This window comes from Apium graveolens, chromosome 6 (genome assembly GCF_009905375.1).
Source record: "Apium graveolens cultivar Ventura chromosome 6, ASM990537v1, whole genome shotgun sequence".
NCBI lineage: Eukaryota > Viridiplantae > Streptophyta > Magnoliopsida > Apiales > Apiaceae > Apium > Apium graveolens.
This window is the reverse complement of record NC_133652.1, coordinates 36,138,280-36,157,644: the sequence shown is the minus strand read 5'-3', so window position 1 is coordinate 36,157,644 and position 19,365 is coordinate 36,138,280. Positions and strand designations below refer to the sequence as shown.

At 32.0% G+C, this 19,365-nt stretch overlaps 2 protein-coding genes across 2 annotated transcripts; one reads left to right on the top strand and one right to left on the bottom strand.

Moving 5' to 3' along the window:
- Positions 1–7,905: 7,905 nt before the first annotated feature.
- LOC141665068 (5'-adenylylsulfate reductase 3, chloroplastic-like) lies at positions 7,906–10,682 on the top strand. The gene is made up of 5 exons (XM_074471051.1): positions 7,906–8,087; positions 8,187–8,342; positions 8,678–8,810; positions 9,255–10,059; positions 10,199–10,682. The coding sequence occupies exons 1-5, from the start codon at positions 8,024–8,026 to the stop codon at positions 10,427–10,429; spliced, it is 1,389 nt and encodes a 462-aa protein (XP_074327152.1). The 5' UTR covers positions 7,906–8,023; the 3' UTR covers positions 10,430–10,682.
- Positions 10,683–10,832: 150 nt separating this feature from the next.
- On the bottom strand, positions 10,833–12,824 carry LOC141664897 (rhamnogalacturonate lyase B-like). The gene is made up of 6 exons (XM_074470856.1): positions 12,777–12,824; positions 12,542–12,683; positions 12,244–12,400; positions 12,003–12,119; positions 11,805–11,925; positions 10,833–11,681 (listed from the first exon to the last, which is right to left on the bottom strand). Exons 1-6 carry the CDS (start codon positions 12,822–12,824, stop codon positions 11,433–11,435), a joined length of 834 nt encoding a protein of 277 aa, XP_074326957.1. The 3' UTR covers positions 10,833–11,432.
- Positions 12,825–19,365: the final 6,541 nt, after the last annotated feature.

Below are 19,365 nucleotides of genomic sequence, written 5' to 3'. Positions count from 1 at the left end.
AGTAAGCTATCTATGGAAAAAGATTTTAGACTAATCAATCATGCATGATTTTCTCCTTTATTTGTTATATTTTTAAATATTGAATTTCATACTTATCTATAGAAACTATCACTCCTTGATTTGTAAATTGAGTTAAATTATTGATATATATATACGTATGTTATTCTTCTTCTCTCAAATTTCAAATCTCAGAATCTCATTTTCTCTCTTTCTTTTTGCAGGTTACATGTAGATTTTAATTGAGTTTCATTTGCTAATGAACAAACAGGTTAGTAATCATAGTTCTTCTTTTTTCTGTTTTTCTTTTAATTCGTCTCTGCACTCCTTTCTTTATGTAATTTTAGTGTTGTTTTTTGTATTGATAATATGTTTGTACTATTTCTAAGCATTGTTGGGTTAAGAATCCTTGGAGGTCTGTTAGTTATGTCATGAGAGATTTTGTTGTTATTTTGGTATTGCTGACGATGGCATTGCACTATGAGCATTACGTAATTTTGTAAAATATTATAAAGGTGAGTTCCTGCAGGAGAATCGGCCACATACCTCACCATCAGAGCCATGGAAATATTGAGAAGGATGAATCTTGGGTTCCTGTAAAATTTCTTCACTCTCATACTCATAACTCAAGAATTATTTTTTCACAGTTCCTTATAATAAAATGTGCATCAATGTTTTTTATTTTGGTTTCAGCTACGAGAAAAGATACACAAAAGTCTGTCAGTCCACATTAAACTTCTGAGATTCAAGATTCTTTTTCCCATATTTGCATATCTTCATATCTGGTGAGAAATCATCTCTGTTTTGATAGAAGCTAACATATGTCTCTAAGTTCTTAGAACATAAAAGCTCATAATTTCTACGTATAATCTGCATAAATAACATATCAGCAAAAGTCCGGGGAAGAAAGGTTCACAGTTCAACCCATATAGTGATATATTTCACATGAGTGAGAAGAATTTGGTGGTAACGTCGACATTGTGTTGGACTGCAATGCTAGCTTTTCTTGGCTACATGGCTAATACATTTGGTTAGGACTGCTGCAGTTAGTACTATTAAATTACAGTGATATTGCACCTTATATCATGTATCATGCAAAGAAGTGTTGATGCAATTGGCAATGATGGAGGAAGCTAATGCTAGAGGAATGAATTGAAGTTTAACTGTAATGTCATATTTCAGAGTGTAGGTGATTTTTGCTAATTTGTAGTCTCTTACTTAGTGAGCTTCAATTTTCTAAATTATGACAAAGTAATGTAAGATTGTAATAGTAAAGTAAATAGTGAGTGGGTTCTTCTTTAGTATATTTGGTCGAGACTGCATGCTATGTTTAATAATTGTATTAGTATCTTCTTCGTGAGGTTTGAACTATTAGGGCTTGCTGTGTTCAATTTTAATATATCAATTGACTTTATAAAAAAAAGGACGTTTTTATAGTTACAGAAATTGCAAAGTATATAAATAATGAATTTAGTACAAGTTAATTCATTTTTACATTTTATAGAAAAAATCAGATTAAAAAGTATCATAGTATATAAATAATAAATTTAGTTTATATGCATACTTTTTATTATATTTAACTAATAAAATTATTAAGTTCATTCAAATTATGTATAAAAAAATATTATGAAGATAAAAGTGTAATATTAAACTTTGAAAAGTTTGGATAAATTATGTAACCTTATGTAATATTGATTTTGAGGTCAATTATCTTTTGATATTAAAATCTCAAATATTGAATGAATTAATGAAAATTTCAAAAAAATTAAAAAAGAGATAGTGTGATATTTATGTGATATTTTTATGCATTTCAAAATATATGCATACACAATTTACATTTTCAAAAAAATTATATTTATATGCATTTCAAAATCATTGTTATATTTTATATAATTTTAATTTTTTTTACAGCAAATTATGTCGAGAAAAGAAATATTTTAATTTTATAATATTTTTTCTAAGAATTAATTTTATAATGCTTAAAATAGGAGGTGTCAATGTTAGGTGAATATAAGTAATATTAAATTGAATTTTTAATAAAAAAAATCCGTTTGAAAATAATTTTAATGCACTAATGTTTACTTTTATAAATTGTATACATCAAAAATAACATAGTGGTTGTCAATTAACATATTTTAAAATAACTTATTTAGAGTATTTATATAAATATTTTTTTAAAGTTTAAAGTGTGAGGTATTGCCATGGCGAGTAATATTGAACTAAATTGTATATCAAAATTCAGCTATTTTCATATATTTTTCATTTGTGTATAGAATATATTTACCTTTTGATAATTAATGTAATTTATATAATTATAAATTTTTTTACATCAAACTATGTCAAGAAAATAAATATTTTGATTTTATTATTTTTTTTGAATAATTAATTTTATAATGTTTAAAATTGGAGGTGTGAGTTTAAGGTGACTATGAGTAATATTAAAATGATTTTTTAACAAAAAGTTATTGTTGCAAAATAATTTTTTATGCACTAATATAAATTTTTACAAATTGTATACATCAATTATAATATAATAGTTGTCAAATAACATATTTTAAAATAACTTATGTAAAGTATATATATATTTATTTTTTCAAAGTTTAAAGTGCGAGGTCGGGTGATATTGAACTAAATTGTATGCTATTTTGAATATAACTATATAATTTTTATTTGTATATATTTACCTTTTGATAATTAATGTAATTTTTGTAATTTCAAAATATTTTAATTTTATTATCTTTTTTTTGAAGAATTAATTTTATAATGTTTAAAATTGGAAGTGTCAGTTTAAGGTGGATATCAGTAATATTAAAATAATTTTTTAATAAAAAAATTTCGTTGTAAAATAATTTTAATGCATTAATGTTTTACTTTTGCAAATTGTATACATCAAATATAACATATTGATTTTCAATTAAAATATTTTAAAATAACTTATTTCAAAGTTTAAAGTGTTATGTGGGACACCGAGTAATGTTGAACTAATTGATATATTTAACAATTGTATTAGTGTTTTCTTCGTGGCTTGTTGTGTTCTATTTTAATATATTAATTGACTTTGTAAAAAAAGAACTTAGAGAAATTGCATAGTATATAAATAATAATTTTAGTACAAATTTATATGTTTTTACATTTTATTAAAAAAATCAGATTAAATAGTATCATAGTATATAAATAATAAATTTAGTTTATATAAATACTTTTTATTGTATTTAACTAATAAAATTATTAAGTTCATTCAAATTATGTATAAAACAATATTGGATAGATAAAAGTGCAATATTAAACTATGAAAAGTTTGGATAAATTATGTAACCTCATGTAATATTGATTTTGAGGTCAATTATCTTTTGATATTAAAATATCAAATATTGAAGGAATTAATGAAAATCTCCGAAAATTTAAAAAAGAGATAGTGTGATATTTATATGATATTTTTATGCATTTCAAAATATATGCATACACAGTTTACATTTTCGAAAAATTATATTTATCTGCATTTCAAAATCATTGTTATATATTATATAATTTTAATTTTTTTACAGCAAACTATGTCGATAAAAAAAATATTTTAATTTTATAATATATTTTTCAATAATTAATTTTATATGCTTAAAATAGGAGGTGTTAAGGTGGATATCACTAATATTAAAATGAATTTTTTATAGAAAAATTTCGTTAGAAAATAATTTTAATGTACTAATGTTTGCTTTTGTAAATTGTATACATCAAGTAAAGTTGTCAATTAACATATTTTAAAATAACTTATATAGAGTATTTATATTTTTTTCAAAGTTTAAAGTGTGAGGTGTCGCCTAACGTGATGGCGGGTAATATTGAACTAAATTTTATATCAAAATTTAGCTATTATTTTGAATATTTTATTTTATTATCTTTTTTTTGAAGAATTCATTTTATAATGTTTAAAATTGGAAGTGTCACTTTAAGGTGACTATCAGTAATATTAAAATGTTGAAGAATCAAAATTTGTGTCGATGGGTATTTCAACCATCCTTATATTACTTTTATGTCATCTATGTCGTTTTCAAACCTGATTAGCATTTCATAACGTCATATTTTTTGTTAGAGCTCTCATCTCCCTTTATAATCTAACTAAAGTAGGTTATAAGGTTAATATATAAAACAAGTGCATTACTGCATCTGTTTATGTAGATATTTGGTTATTGTTGCAATTTTGTCAATATTATTTTGTGTATGATGTCCATGCACGGGTAATCTTAGATTTATGTGAAAGTTTAAACATGATATCGGTTTTAAGCATGTTGAGGGGGAATTTTGACTCACAACAAGAAAATGGTTATCAAAACAACTTGATAATCATCAAATGCTGCTCAAACATAGGGGAGTAAAAAAATATGGTATCACTGATACACATACTACATTATTTTCTTATTACTTATTCTTCTATTTCTTTTTATTTTGACATTATTGGTGGCAAGTTTAAAAACAACATATCTTATAAATATTCCAAAATTTAATTTTTTTAAGGGGAACTAATGAATATGCTTTCTATCCGGGTGATTATGCTATCGATGTGCGCATTTTTATACTTATATCACTGTCATCACCTTCAAATGCAAGTTACGCGTGACCGGTTATATTGTTACATTTCTTACCGTGTTAGACACAATATTCATGAAACAAGTTTTCTAAACTCTCAACCATATTCTTTGGATTACAATTGACAGAGAATATTGTGGATACACAAACTCTCAGTCAATTAATCAATGAAAATAGTGCATATCTGTTTAAAAGTTGAAAATATTATGCAACTCTACCATAATCAATTTCATTTAACTGTACTATATATTCACATGCTTGGGCTCTCAACCTATACTCAAACATCAGAAGAACATAATAGAGATACACATTCTTGATTTTCTCAAATATAAATTGAAGTTTTATATTAATTTATTAAGTTTCTCCTCTTTTTGCATTCAGGTATGAACGACCACCATCATTTTTCCGCTTTGGATGCTACTCAAGTAGTTTGGAAATTGAAGGTTCGAGTGATAAGAATGTGGATATCAAGGAATAACCATGGGGAGGCAATCAGGCATAATCTTATTCTGTTGGACTGTGAGGTGTGATTTAATTATATTAGTTGCATTCGAACCATTGTTCATATCTCTTGGCGCATATTCTGCATATTAACATCCTAATTTTAATCCCGATGATGAGAACTCCTGATTTCTTCTGCAACAAGATATGATCAAGATCATGATATGTTCCCGGATTTCTCCTTCATCAGGATATGAATCAATATCAGGATATGAATCAGATTTTGTTAGCATCAGGATTAGAATCATCATGTGATTACAATCTTAACTTTCAATTAGATTCTCCATGATTACAATTCACATAGAATATTATGGCTACATAGATTCTCAGTCAATTAATCAATGAAAATAGTGCATATCTGTTTAAAAGTTAAAAAGATTATGCAACTCTACCATAATCAATTTCGTTTAACCGTACTATATATTCACATGTCTGGGCTCTCAACCTATACTCAAACATTAAAAGAAGGTAATAGAGGTACACATTTTTTATTTTGTCAAATATACATTGAAGTTCCATAGTAATTTATTAAGCTTCTCCTCTTCTTGCATTCAGATATGGACGACCATCAGCATTTGTCCGCTCTGGATGTTACTCAAGTAGCTTAGACATTGAAGGTTCGAGAGAACAATCCCATTTCTCACATCTATTGGAGCATACTCTACATATTAACATCCTGATTCTAATCTTGATGCTGAAAAATCTTGATTTCTTATGCAACAAGATATGAATCAGGGTTTGTCAGTATAATGATTAGAATGAGGATGTGATTACAATCTTAACTCTCAATTATATTCTCCATGATTACAATTCACATAAAATATTATGGCAAATTCAGCATTAGGATTAGAAACAGGATGTGAATACGAATAGTATATTGTTTCATATCTATGTTTTTAGTTAACTTTTTTAATAACATTTGCATAAAACACATATGCTTGCAATCTTGCCATTAGCTATTTGGAATCCATTTGTGATTTCCATGACATCTATTGTTCAAGAGACTTCCAACAAATCTTTTAGAAAACTGGAGAATCATTTTGCAAATTATAGAGCATTGATATGGATCTGTGCTGATAAAAAAATATTTTAATTGTATAATGTTTAAACGACGAGGCATCGCAATAATATTAAAATACTTTTGAATAAAAATTTTCCTTTAGCAGAATAATGACTTTTATTCTAATGCACTAATTTATATGTTTTGTATATGTATTCAGGTAAAACATTATGGTTTTCAATTCAACAGTTTTAAAATAACTTATATTAGTATTTATATCTTTTAATTTTCAAAATTTTAAACTGCGAGGTGTCGCCGTAAGGCGACGCCGAGTAATATTGCACTATTTTTTTATATTTAAGTTATATATATAGTAATACAGTTAGAGAGTAATTGTCAAAAAATGATTTCAAATTCACATATGTAAGCAATATATGTAGAAATGTAACATTGTAATTTTCAATTCAACTTTTTTAAAATAACTTATATCGAGTACTTTCATTTTTTAATTTTCCAAATTTTAAACTAGGAGGTGTCGTCGTAAGGCGATGCCGAGTAATATAGAACTAATTTTTTTATATTTAAGTTATATATATAGAGATACAGTTAGAGAGTAATTGACACAATTTAATTTCAAATTCAAATGTTTAAGCAATATATATAGAAATGTAACATTGCAGTTTTCAATTCAACAGTTTTAAAATAACTCATATTAACTATTTACAATTTTTTAATTTTCCAAATTTTAAACTGCGAGGGGTCGCTGTAAGGCAACGCCGAGTAATATTGAACTAATTTTTTATATTTGAAATTTATATACAGAAATACAGTTAGAGTAGTAATTGACAAAAATTGATTTCGAATTCACATATTTAAGCAATATATGTAGAAAAACATATATGTGAAAATTAACTTTAATAGATTTTTTTAATCTCAATATACAAATATAATCCACTGTCAACTTTCATTATTGAAGTAGACACCATTGTATAATGCTATACAAAATTGAAATATCTGATTAATAATATTTAGACAGTAATAAAAATCAACCAAGTTTTTGTATATGTCAAATCTATTCACATACTGTGTACCAATCTAATGCAAAGTTTAAGCAGGAACAAGATTGATAAAAATATTTTCATACTTTAAAGAATCCTCATGGTGTACTATTTATGTTATGTAATATTTACTGGGTTTTTTTTAAAAAGTATTTAATTAAAAAAATATTTACTCAGTTTTGTTGTACAAATTATTAAAATATTCACTACTAAAAACGTAAAAGAGAAATGTTAAAATATGAGTTAAAAGACTTTTAATTGGTTAAAATGTGAGAGAAAGAAAACTAAATTAAAATAATGAGATTTAACGTTAAACTATAATATCAATTTTATATTTCAAAATAAACGGAACCTAAATAACTGTAATAAATAAATTAAATAAAATTAGAAGATAACCGTTTATGTTATAAAAATTACAAATTTCGTGAAAAAAAATTCAAAATTTAAGAAATTTGGAGCGCGGGCAAAAAGTCCCTAGTATTAATAAATTCGTGTATCGTATATAATTTAAGCTAATATAATATAAATTGAAGTCGATTTGGATAAATAAAACGCAGATGCGAGCATCCCATGTTGACCAAATCGGTGACGAAAGCGGTGATTAGAAAATAAACATTAAAATGAAAAAAAGCAGCTCCGCCCAATAAAAAACCTCCACGTAGACATCACAAATGACAATGTACAAAATGAAAGAAGGCGTCCAGGTTCAATGAACCAAAAAGGCCGCCTCGCTGAGGCTATTTCCACCTTCCCCTCTCCGGTGTTTTCTGGTGCACCTATATATACAAAATAGTTAAACACACATTTCATCACTACAATTTCATCTCCTCAATCTCTACTATTTACATTACCATACATATATACAATACACACAACCTTCATTAAAATGGCTTTTGCTACTGTAACTTCTTCATCTACTGCTATTTCTGCTTCTTTCGAACAAACCAAAGGTAAATTTATTATTATTATTATTGTTATTTCATTTCATTCATTTATTTTTTTTGAACAAAATGAGAATGTTAATTGATGTGTTTATGTGAAATCTGCAGTTGTGCAGCTGGGATCATATCAGCCGTTGGATCGGACTCATTCATCAACGGTCCTCAATCTCTCCCGGAAGCGTTTGTCGTCAATTATGGCTTTGAATGCTGAGCCGAAAAGGAATGACTCCGTTGTGGCTTCTGCTGCAGCCTCACTCGCTTCTGGTATGGTTTATATGTTCTTTTATGTTTACAAGTTATTATTAAATTGTCGAAATGACAACAATTATTTACTCTCTTTTTTTATATTTAAACTTCATAGTTTGTTAATTCAGTAGAAAATTTTGGCATGATAATTCAATAGTTGTGTAATTGTGTTTGGGAACTGGTGATCATAATATGTGTCTTAAAATTACAGAAATGACATAATTTTACTGTTTTTTTTTATTATTTTAACTTGATAATTTGTTATTCTAGTAGAACATTTTGGTAAATTTTAATTTTGTAATTGTGTATAGTAACTGGTGTTGATAATTTTGTTTATACTTGTGAAATTACAGAAGTGGTGGAGAAAGTTGAGGTGGAGGTAGAGGACTATGAGAAATTGGCCAGGGAGCTTGAAAATGCATCACCGCTTGAGATTATGGACAAGGCGCTTGAGAAGTTTGGGAATGATATTGCAATCGCTTTCAGGTATTTATAATGTCTTTATTGCTTTGTTGTTTGTAGAAAAATTGTTGATTTGCTTGTGTAGCATCTTGAAGCTTAATTGTTTAGGTGGCGCTAAATTTTAATTCAAATTTCAGGAATCTTTGTGATTTAGTTGTTTTTTAACCTTGGTTTTAAGCGATTGTTGGTGCTGAATTGTATGCTCTCGATACATTAATAGCAACCTAAGTTAGTAAATGCACTTTTCGAAATATTAAAAGCATTTACTATCCTTGTGATTCATAGTATGTCTATGTTCTTTGTAGTTGAATTGATTGGTAAGGTGATCCTCAATTACCGCATTTCCTTATGGTGCTGGAGAAATTGTTTTGTTGAATTCTTTTAAGATTAATCACCTGTTAGTTTTTGTCTGGAAAATTCCTCTGGATATTTAAATTAATTGGTTATAATTGCTTATTTCGTTTGCAGTGGTGCTGAGGATGTTGCTTTGATTGAATATGCTCATTTGACTGGTCGTCCATTCCGAGTGTTCAGCCTTGACACTGGAAGGCTTAATCCAGAAACATACAGGTTATTTGATGCAGTTGAGAAGAAATATGGCATTCACATTGAATATATGTTTCCGGATGCTGTTGAAGTTCAGGCCTTGGTGAGGACCAAGGGCTTGTTCTCGTTCTATGAAGATGGACACCAGGAATGCTGCCGTGTGAGGAAAGTAAGACCTTTAAGGAGAGCCCTTAAAGGCCTGCGAGCGTGGATTACTGGGCAAAGAAAAGATCAGTCACCAGGAACTCGATCTGAGATTCCAACTGTCCAAGTGGATCCTGTTTTTGAAGGGCTCGAGGGTGGACCTGGGAGTTTGGTGAAATGGAACCCAGTAGCAAATGTGCAAGGTAATGACATTTGGAAATTTCTCCGTACGATGAATGTACCTGTGAATTCATTGCATGCACAAGGATACATCTCCATTGGTTGTGAGCCATGCACAAGACCAGTTCTCCCAGGACAACACGAAAGAGAAGGTAGGTGGTGGTGGGAAGATGCGACTGCCAAGGAATGTGGGTTACACAAGGGAAATATTAAGGATGGAAATGTAAATGGCAATGGCAATGTAGCTGTCCAAGCGAATGGTACCACCACCGTCGCTGACATTTTCAACAGCCAGCATGTGGTTAGCTTGACTAGGCCAGGAATTGAAAACTTGATAAAATTAGAAGATAGAAGAGAACCATGGCTTGTCGTTCTTTATGCACCTTGGTGCCGATTTTGCCAGGTATTAATTGATTATCCCGACTTTCCAATGATATATATATATATATATATATACACACACACACGTGTACTGCATTCTGTGTTTTTTGTGTGATTAGTCATGGGATCATACTTACAAACTCTTCTTAAAACTTGAGCAGGCAATGGAAGGATCATACGTTGAATTGGCAGAGAAGTTAGCCGGAACAGGTGTGAAAGTTGCAAAATTTCAGGCAGACGGAGAACAAAAGGCATTTGCAGAGAGAGAATTACAGCTGGGAAGCTTCCCTACAATACTTTTCTATCCTAAACACTCATCCCGGGCTGTGAAGTACCCATCTGAAAAGAGGGATGTCGAGTCCTTGTTAGCATTTGTGAACACACTCAGATGATAAACATCAAGCCGTGGCAAAGAATTTGAGATCTTCTCTGTTGACGTGTAAAAGTTTAGCTGTTCCAAATGTCCAATCGTGAATGTAACCAGATGTTCATTGCAACAGTCAGTCGTAAATTAGAATGCCCTGTATATTTTCTCTAAATTGTACTTATATGTTCCTGGTGTAGGCCCTGATTGTTGCTTGTGTATCCTAGTTTGGACATCTTGCGAGTTTTTCTATATTATGAAAATGTATTGTTAATGATGCATTGAACTCGCCTGGTACTTCATAGATTCTTTTTCTACTCCCCCTCTTGTTCTGTTTTCAATTTTTATCATGATCAATAACAAAAAAAATTAAGTGGTTACAATGCGCATATTATACGTGGATTTGTACAGTACAACAGTTTTGTGCTATATATTTCTTTTTGTAAGCAGTTTGTATAATCTTACAAAATATTGTAGAGATCATCAAATTATCCTGTAAAATGTAACATGAGCTGTATATACCTACACTTTTAAAGTTATTATCAGCTAAATTATACTGTGGGTAATGTTTTTTTCCTTGTAGAGGTAAAAAAAAGATGTTGGTTCGAGTGGATTTCAGGGCTGGGCCGCAGAAAAGGCATTTGCAAGGTATATTTATAATACTGAGACAATCTGATAATACTGGATATTGCTGAGATTCAAGGAGGGTGCTTTAAAGCTTACAGTTCGGCAAATCACTTGAAGCAAACTTTGTAAATCCTAGTTTTACGACTTTGTAAGATGTCAACTGATGGAAAGGCCAGGACCTTAAACTTAACATTGAATTAGTCAATACTTAATTTATAGGTATAGACCAAGGAGTTAGAAGATCAATTAGTTTTAAATATGAATTGTTAGACTAGAAACAAAGAATAAAGTCTGTCCTTGAAGTATTGTATTGTTGGCAACTTGCTCACATAACTATTCTTAATTTGTCATCTGATACAAAGTAGACAATTCTTTACCTGTATTGTCCAAGAGACTTATGCTATTCATAGTCCTGAATTGCTTACCGGAGCTTCCAACCTTAGATAATCATAGAGTACTCCACAAAGTGCATCTCCTTCCCTTGCCTGTGTTAGAAGTATGGAGTTATCTCCTATAGTCAATAATTCTGATGAAATGTCAATGTCAAATAGTCGATAGAGTCCATGAATTCCATGTCGACAAACAGCATTGTCCATCCCTAACATTTGAACTTGAAATACTTGGTGATGGTTATCTCTATGATTGACATGAACCTGCAGTAACAAACATGTAATAAATATGAAGAATAAGGTTACCTGGAAGATCTTTAAATATTTACTTGAATATCGATTTTAGTGAAAGCTAAGCGAGTTGAAAATTATTATAAGGAGGAATACCTCGAGATCAGAACGATTTACTGATGCTGTAGCTAATCTTAGCTTGTAAATTCCAGTGGTCACTGATTTTAGGTTAAATTTAATTCTCCATGTGGATGGGTAATATTTTTCTCCCACCCTCCTGTAAAAGTGATGTTTTTGTCAAAATATTTATGAAAATTAGAAAATGATATGAAAAACATGAAGATGGAGAGAAACCTATCCACATGGGCAAAGAACCAGTCTTTCTTTGGATCATTGATGCCCACGGTGAAAGCCTGATCAGATTCAGGGTGCATGTCTGTGTATCTATCCCACAATCCATATTGCCTATACCTGAATTTGTTTATTTAATAACTTGTGAGAATAGAGTTAGAAGAGTTGTTGCATGTTAAGTTGAATAGTATATTGTGTATATGAGAAGAGGATTCATATGTAGGTTTACAGGAGAGTTGCTTACTTTTCAGTGCTGTGGAGGAATAACTTGTTGACATACATTGGATTCACGTCAGGAACGTAATAACCCAAAGCTGTTCTGTCTGGATAGCCAATTTCCCAAATAGTTGGACCATCCCTATGGGGAGCATAGATCAAATTTTCAAGTTGTGTTTCTGAACCTGAGAGCATTCATCACTATGAGGTTAGTGATTCACTGTAGTTTGTAGACATAATAGTGATTCGTAGAGTTTCTATTTGATACACATAAATGAATGCATAATTGTGATGAAGCATATTAGTTTCTCATTTTCCGGATTTACCTGCAGTAACAGTAACAAGTTTCTGATCAAGATAGTCTCCAATGAAACCAGGAACCCAACCATGGAGCGCATATATGCCAGGAATAACATTCTTAATGGTAAATTTTCCGTTGGAATCCGTTGGCACCCAAAATTGGTACTCCTAAAAGCATTCAGAATTTATTTCAAGTTTAGTATTACTGTTCAATCTAAATATATCCCAGTTGATTTGAGCTTAAGAGTACTGTGACCTTGCTTTCAGTCTGCCAGGATCCTTCAGTTCTTGCAGTTGACAATCCGACATATGCCTTTTGGGCCGGTACTAGAGAATCAGAAACATATCTGAGAATATGTGGTATTAGTAAATAACACAAATCTGGTGATGTTATGATTCACACATCAATGTGTACTTGCCTGTCTTCTACAAATAATTGCCCTGAAGCTGAACCACGCTGCATAGCTTTTAGATAAAAGGGTGTTGCAACAAAATCATACGGCCACTCTGATTCTTGAAACAGCCTCTAAGATGAGTTAAAAGTCAAAAAAGTAAACTTTGAAGTTGGTGTCATTTTAAGATTTTAGTGGCTGTATCAGTTCTGACAGTAAAAACTAACCTGCTTTTTCGCGTCTGACCACAAGTTGTATGCTTTAGATACATCCAGGGTTGAATTTAGATAGACAAAGAAGGGTCCAAACACCTTTCTCCATGTCTCCCCTTCTTCAAAATGAGCTAATATATCATTTCCAATGTAGTGAGTTCCATGGAACATCTGTTTCAACAGTATTGACCTCTTTCTCATACATTGATAGTTTGGAAAGTTGCATCTTATTTATAAAAGGGATAGGGACTAAACTTTAAGTGTCATTCTAGCTTACTTGTTAGGTTACATCTTATATATCCGAATACCTTATTCACCTAGTTCTCATTATTACTTAGATCATATTAACATGCTCAAAGTTTTAAGAATATATTTGCAGACATGTTATAAGGTTCAAGATGAGTTACAGCTAGGCAGTTAGGTCCAGTATGAACTGTAAGATTTTGCTTTGTAGGACCACCATTGCGAAACTCCTGACTTGGGAAGATAACCCAGAACCCGATTATAGGACCAGAACTAATCCATCCATGAACACCAGCGTCCTTGTTATCCATGGAATACTGATACTTGTCATCAACCTACATAGAGGTACATTAATTGATAAGGATTCTGCATAGAAACCACTTGTGCCAAAACTGATGCACATTGTTGCAATAATCTAATATCAGCTTATGCCTCAAAGAGGATTTAGTTTAAGTTTCCTCCACCTCGCCTTTAAGATCTGGATTGATGGGATTTGTAAGCAATCTTGATTCAGGCACTATTAGCTGTTTGCTTCTTTTATCGTCCATATCCTCTGGCATTGGCATTATTCTTTGCTTCTCATCAGTAATAGCCATGTAATGGAATCTATTTTAGTGAATAAATATACTGTTTAGTTCCAGGTAAGGAAAACATATCAATTTTTCAAGTACTTCATTAAAATTATTGCCAAGTGACATGATGACTGTGATCTACCTCTCTCTTTGCAACTTGAAAACCATCCTGGTTTGAGCAAGATCAAATGCACGACATCCTGGGGGGCGCTCGTATATTCCATAACAATAAAAACCTGAATCTCTACTTCTCAAAATGTACCTAAAGAACACTTTATTACATATATATGAACTGAGCAGCTAACTTGATTTTGTGACAAGCAGATGATCAAGAATTTTTATAGACCTTAAGTCAAAGGTGAGGGGTAGTCTGATGCCTGAAGTTGAAGCACTGTAAGTGCTTTTGAATGAAACCTCGACCTTATCATTACTTGAATGAATTGTGCCATACACTGATCCCTTCAGCCTGTTTGATATATATATATATATATATATATATATATTAAATGTTAGTCTTTTTAATCTAATGAACGTTGATATGCGTGTGGATGTGTGCATAACGTTAGTACAAAAGAAAAAGAAGGGGTACTGTTGATATCTAGGCTGGCCTCCTGGTAAGCTCCAGTTAATGTCCCAGTATCTGCAGGGCATAGACAACCTTGAGCAACAAAACTTACTCTCATTTTTTTAATTCTGTTGTTGGCTTTGCTTTTTAATCTTTCATCTGTATAATTTATTTTATGTTTTGTGTATGTGTGTGCTACATAATTTCAGGGCACTAGGGGAGACGGAGAAGGAGGATTGCCACTAGCCTATCAGCAAATCCTTGCAGAATGTTATTTTTAACTACAAGCAAGTACGTAAAATGCAAGAAAATATGACCCGATAAGCTATTTTTTGTAAAATTTAAACTAGTTAGTTTCAATTTATATGTAAAAGTACCCTCTGCCTGTTTCACCCGACTTGAGGTCAAGAAGATTCTCCATTCCTCCATACTTTATACCAGCTAAGATTCCTTGTGGTTTCAATATTGTGAGTTTTACTAGTCCATTATCCAAAAGAACCTGCAAAAAGGATCAGCTATCAAAATATTGAGCTGAGAGTTGTAAAGGTCTCCTGTAGATGTCCAAGCAATCAGCTACTGTGACTCTGCGAGTACAAGGGGGATATCCTAGTGATAAAAGACATGATTTATTTAGCGTTGAAACAAACTCAGGTTCGATCGCCATTCCAACAGATAACAGATACTTAGGCGAGTGTTATGTCTTGCCTCACCTGGAGTCTGTGATAACTGACAAACACAAAGACAGAAATAAACACTATCAGTATCAGACTTACACAAGAGTTTTGGATCACAAGCTTCACATTTTTTGCCATAAGGAATTGCAGTATAAACCAAATTTAATTTTGAGTTTGCTGGTACTTAAAATGATTTTTAGTCACCGTCAGTTACTTAAAAAAACATGAGAAAATGCTGTTGAAGTTTTGGATGAACTGAATACCTTGTTCTCTAACTTGTCTCGTTATTAACTGGTCGCAATCGTTAACATAGGTTATCATAGTTTGTATCAACATTTCTATGCATTCAACAACCTGTTTCTTTTGTCAAGACAATTAATTTTTTTAAGAATATGCAGTTTTTTGTCCTATCTCTACTCAAACTATCGTAAACTACAACCTAGAATCAAAAAGTGAAGTATAATTTATACCGCAAAAACATGTATAATAGTTATGATAATTTATTATCAATAGTTAATTATTTCACTATTTACATTTTGGTGAAGCAGAATTCAAAAGTATAATAGTTAAGATCTTTATATGTCATTTGTTATATGATAAACTTATGGGTATTCTTGTTTTAATTATTAGTCCGGACACATTTCTATATGTCATTTGTTAGATGATAAACTTATGGATATTTTTGTTTTAATTATTAGTCCGGACACATCTCTATATGTCGTTATTTAGATGATAAACTTTTTTAATAACGCTATTGTATATGGAGCCTGACAAAAAAAATTGAATGAAGTTTATCATAATATAGGTGGTATAGTTTATCATAATATAAGGTGGTATTTCTGGGTTTATGAAGTGTTAATAATACAAAGATAAATTATGTACCTAACTTTGACCCAAACGGCCATACATGTCTTTCTTGCAGGCATTGTAATCACAGTGCTAAGATGCTGTTATGGTGATTACTCCACGCCATAATATACTAATGATCTTTACTTTAAGCATTGTGGTACAACGCAAAAATTAGGACAAGGTGGAGTCCATGCAAGCTTAATTACTAGTTAGTAGTTACTTAGAGGTCCTAATCAATGCTGCCCCCTCAGGGCCCCGAATATGAATCGATGATCTGAGAATAAAGAGAAACAACTTTTTCTTAATTTTGTTCTGACTTGTATTAATTTATGAATGGATTAAAAGAAATTATGGTACTAATGTTATAAAGACTGTGGAAAAAGGAGAAGGAAAGTGGATGTCCAAGTAGAAGAAGTTAGGAAAAGCAAACAAAGAAGAGGGGGCTTTCGTATATTCACCCCCCTGTGTATTCATGTATTTATGTTTTCCTACGTTTCAAACCTCCACCCACCTATGTTATCTCGGGGCTTTATCTGTCTATCTTATTTTTAGTTGGCTCCCCATCATCAACCAAGTGCGCAGCCATATATAGGTAAGGTTACATGTTGTAAGATATTTAATAAGGGGGCCGGTCTACAACAAACGTTTGTTGTAGACCGGTATACAACAAACAGGTTTTCCACCGTTGGATGGTGGATCTAACGGCTGATAATTAAAACAGCACCCAATGAACCGCGGAAATTTTCAGCGGTCCGGAGTAATTACCAAAATACCCCTCTGCACGGACCGCGGAAATTTTCAGCGGTTGGTGGTGTTTTTTGTTTACCTAATTCTTGGCAAACGCATACTCTCAGAATAGATATACACAAACACACAGCCGCAGCACAGACACAAACACAAACGCAGCAGCAGCAGCCAGCAGCAGGAGCAACACCCACAACAAAGAATATTTTGAGCAAAATCAGTCTTCTTTTTCACTAATCAAGGTATGTAATCGATATCTTAATTGTTATTTACAGTTTTATTCATATAAACTAGTGTTTTTTTCTTGTTATAAATCTGAATTTGTGTATGTAATTTTGATATTTAGGGTTAATTAATGTATTAATTAACATATGAATCGTACTATGAATAAATTCAAATTTTTATAATTTCTAGGGTTCATAATTTGGACTTGATTTAATATCGATTTTAGGATAAATTTGTGTTAATTTAGAATTAATTTAGTGTATAAAATTGAAATTTACAATTTTAATTTGAATTTACAATTTTAATTCGAAATTTTAATAATCGAATTTATAATTTTAATTCGAAATTACAATTTTAATTAGAGTTTTTAATAATCGAATTTATAATTTGAATTAATTCGAATTTATAATTATAATTTAAATTTTTAATAATTGCGTATAAAATTAGATTTTTATATTATAATTCGAATTTGAATGTAATGAAAAATCTGTAAATTCGAATATTAGTGCTAAATTTAGTGTTAAATTTAGTGACAGTTTAGTGATAATTCGAATATTTAGGAATAAATTTAGGATTATTCGTGATAATTTTAGTGTTAAATTCGAATTATAAATAAATTTAGTGTTAATTTAATTTATTTATAATTCGAATTTGTAATGATAAATTTAGTGTTAAATTCGAGTTATGTTAGTGTAAAAGTATGGATGCAATTAACATATAATTTTGTTGCAAATAATGGGTAGTTATTTCGAATGTATTGTGAACTTGGTGTTTATATATGTGGTGATTGTTTTTATTGTGTACGTTGTGGTGTTTTTATTGTGGTGATTGATGAATTTTGTTGGCAATATTTTCAGGTATGGATAATTTTGATGATTTTGGGAATATGTTGCCGGGTCCTAACGCGCATAATATTATTTGGGATAATCGGTATCACGTCAGTGAGGATGTTTGGGATGGTACAGGGAGAGATGAGTTGCAGAGCTATTCGGGGAACAAGTCATTGCACTTGTGGAAGTTAAGGAGACCACAACGGGAATTGCTACACATGCTTGGGTTTGGGATTTTTGCAGACCCTGCCGTTGTCTTGGCTACTGACACTCGGTTGATATCTGCTTTGGTGGAGCGTTGGAGACCTGAGACCAACACTTTTTTCACGAGGCAGGGCGAGATGACTATTACATTGGAGGATGTGGGGTTTATTTTAGGGGTGCCAGTTCAGGGGGATGCGCTGACTTGTGGGGTGATAGAGAACAAGGCGGCGTATTTTGCTAATAATTGGTTTGAGCCTTTGACCGAGGAGGAGGTGAAGGAGGCTTTGTATCGGAATAACATCAAGCTGGGGTGGTTGTTCGAGAGATATGGTGGACAGAAGCCTGAGAAGAACAATATGAGGGCCACGGTTGTACATACCAAGGCATATCTGCTATTCATTATGGGTTGTATCCTCTTCCCCAGCATCAACCGCTCTTTTGTTCATGTTCGGTATATGCACCCGTTGATTAATATGCGGGAGATTCCTTATTATGCTTGGGGTGCAGCTGTGTTAGCTCATATATACCGGGGTTTGGAGATTGCTGCAAGGAAGGGCAGCAAGAGCATTGCTTGTTGTGTCTGGGTGTTACAGGTTTGGTCTTACGAGAGATTTCCTCGTATTGGCGTGCCTTTACGATCTCCCGTTCAGGAGGATTATCCGGTTGCTGAGGGATGGGCCTATGCTAGTGATACTCATGTCGGGGTTTCGAAGAAGCGCAGGATGTCAGGCCCTCACCACAGCTTACCGTTCTATAGGGGTGAGTTTGATGGTGTTGCTGGTGATGAGGTGGTCTGGAGGCCGTATGCTAGGTTCGAGGATGTTATGGACAGCGAGATGATACAGGCACAATTAGCTGAGTGCGGTCGAGTTCCCCTTGTATGTTACGACGTGGTCGAGTGGCATCATCCGGACAGGGTGTCGAGACAGTTTGGTTCTAGTCCCCAGATTCCACGGGCACCGGTAAACATGGTTGGTTACAGGGGGGCTAAGGATGCCACGTTTGCAGGGGAGGATTGGCTGGTGCGGTGGTTTATTGATATTGGCAAATGGGCCAGGTTCTGTTCAGATTTGGATGGCCTTGTTGATGACTCGGTAGACATAGCTTCGGAGGCTGATTACATGGCGTGGTATGCTGATATATCTCGTATGCGCATAGGGAAAACCGATCCACAGCCTCAGCAGCAGTACAAGACGAGGGAGTTGTATGATAGCCTCGAGGGCTATGAAGTTGTAAGTGTTTTACAAATATGTATATTTCATATTACACACCCACACACTACAAAATTTGCATTCACACGTATTTCATCTTGATGATATGATATTCTTGTGGAATTAATG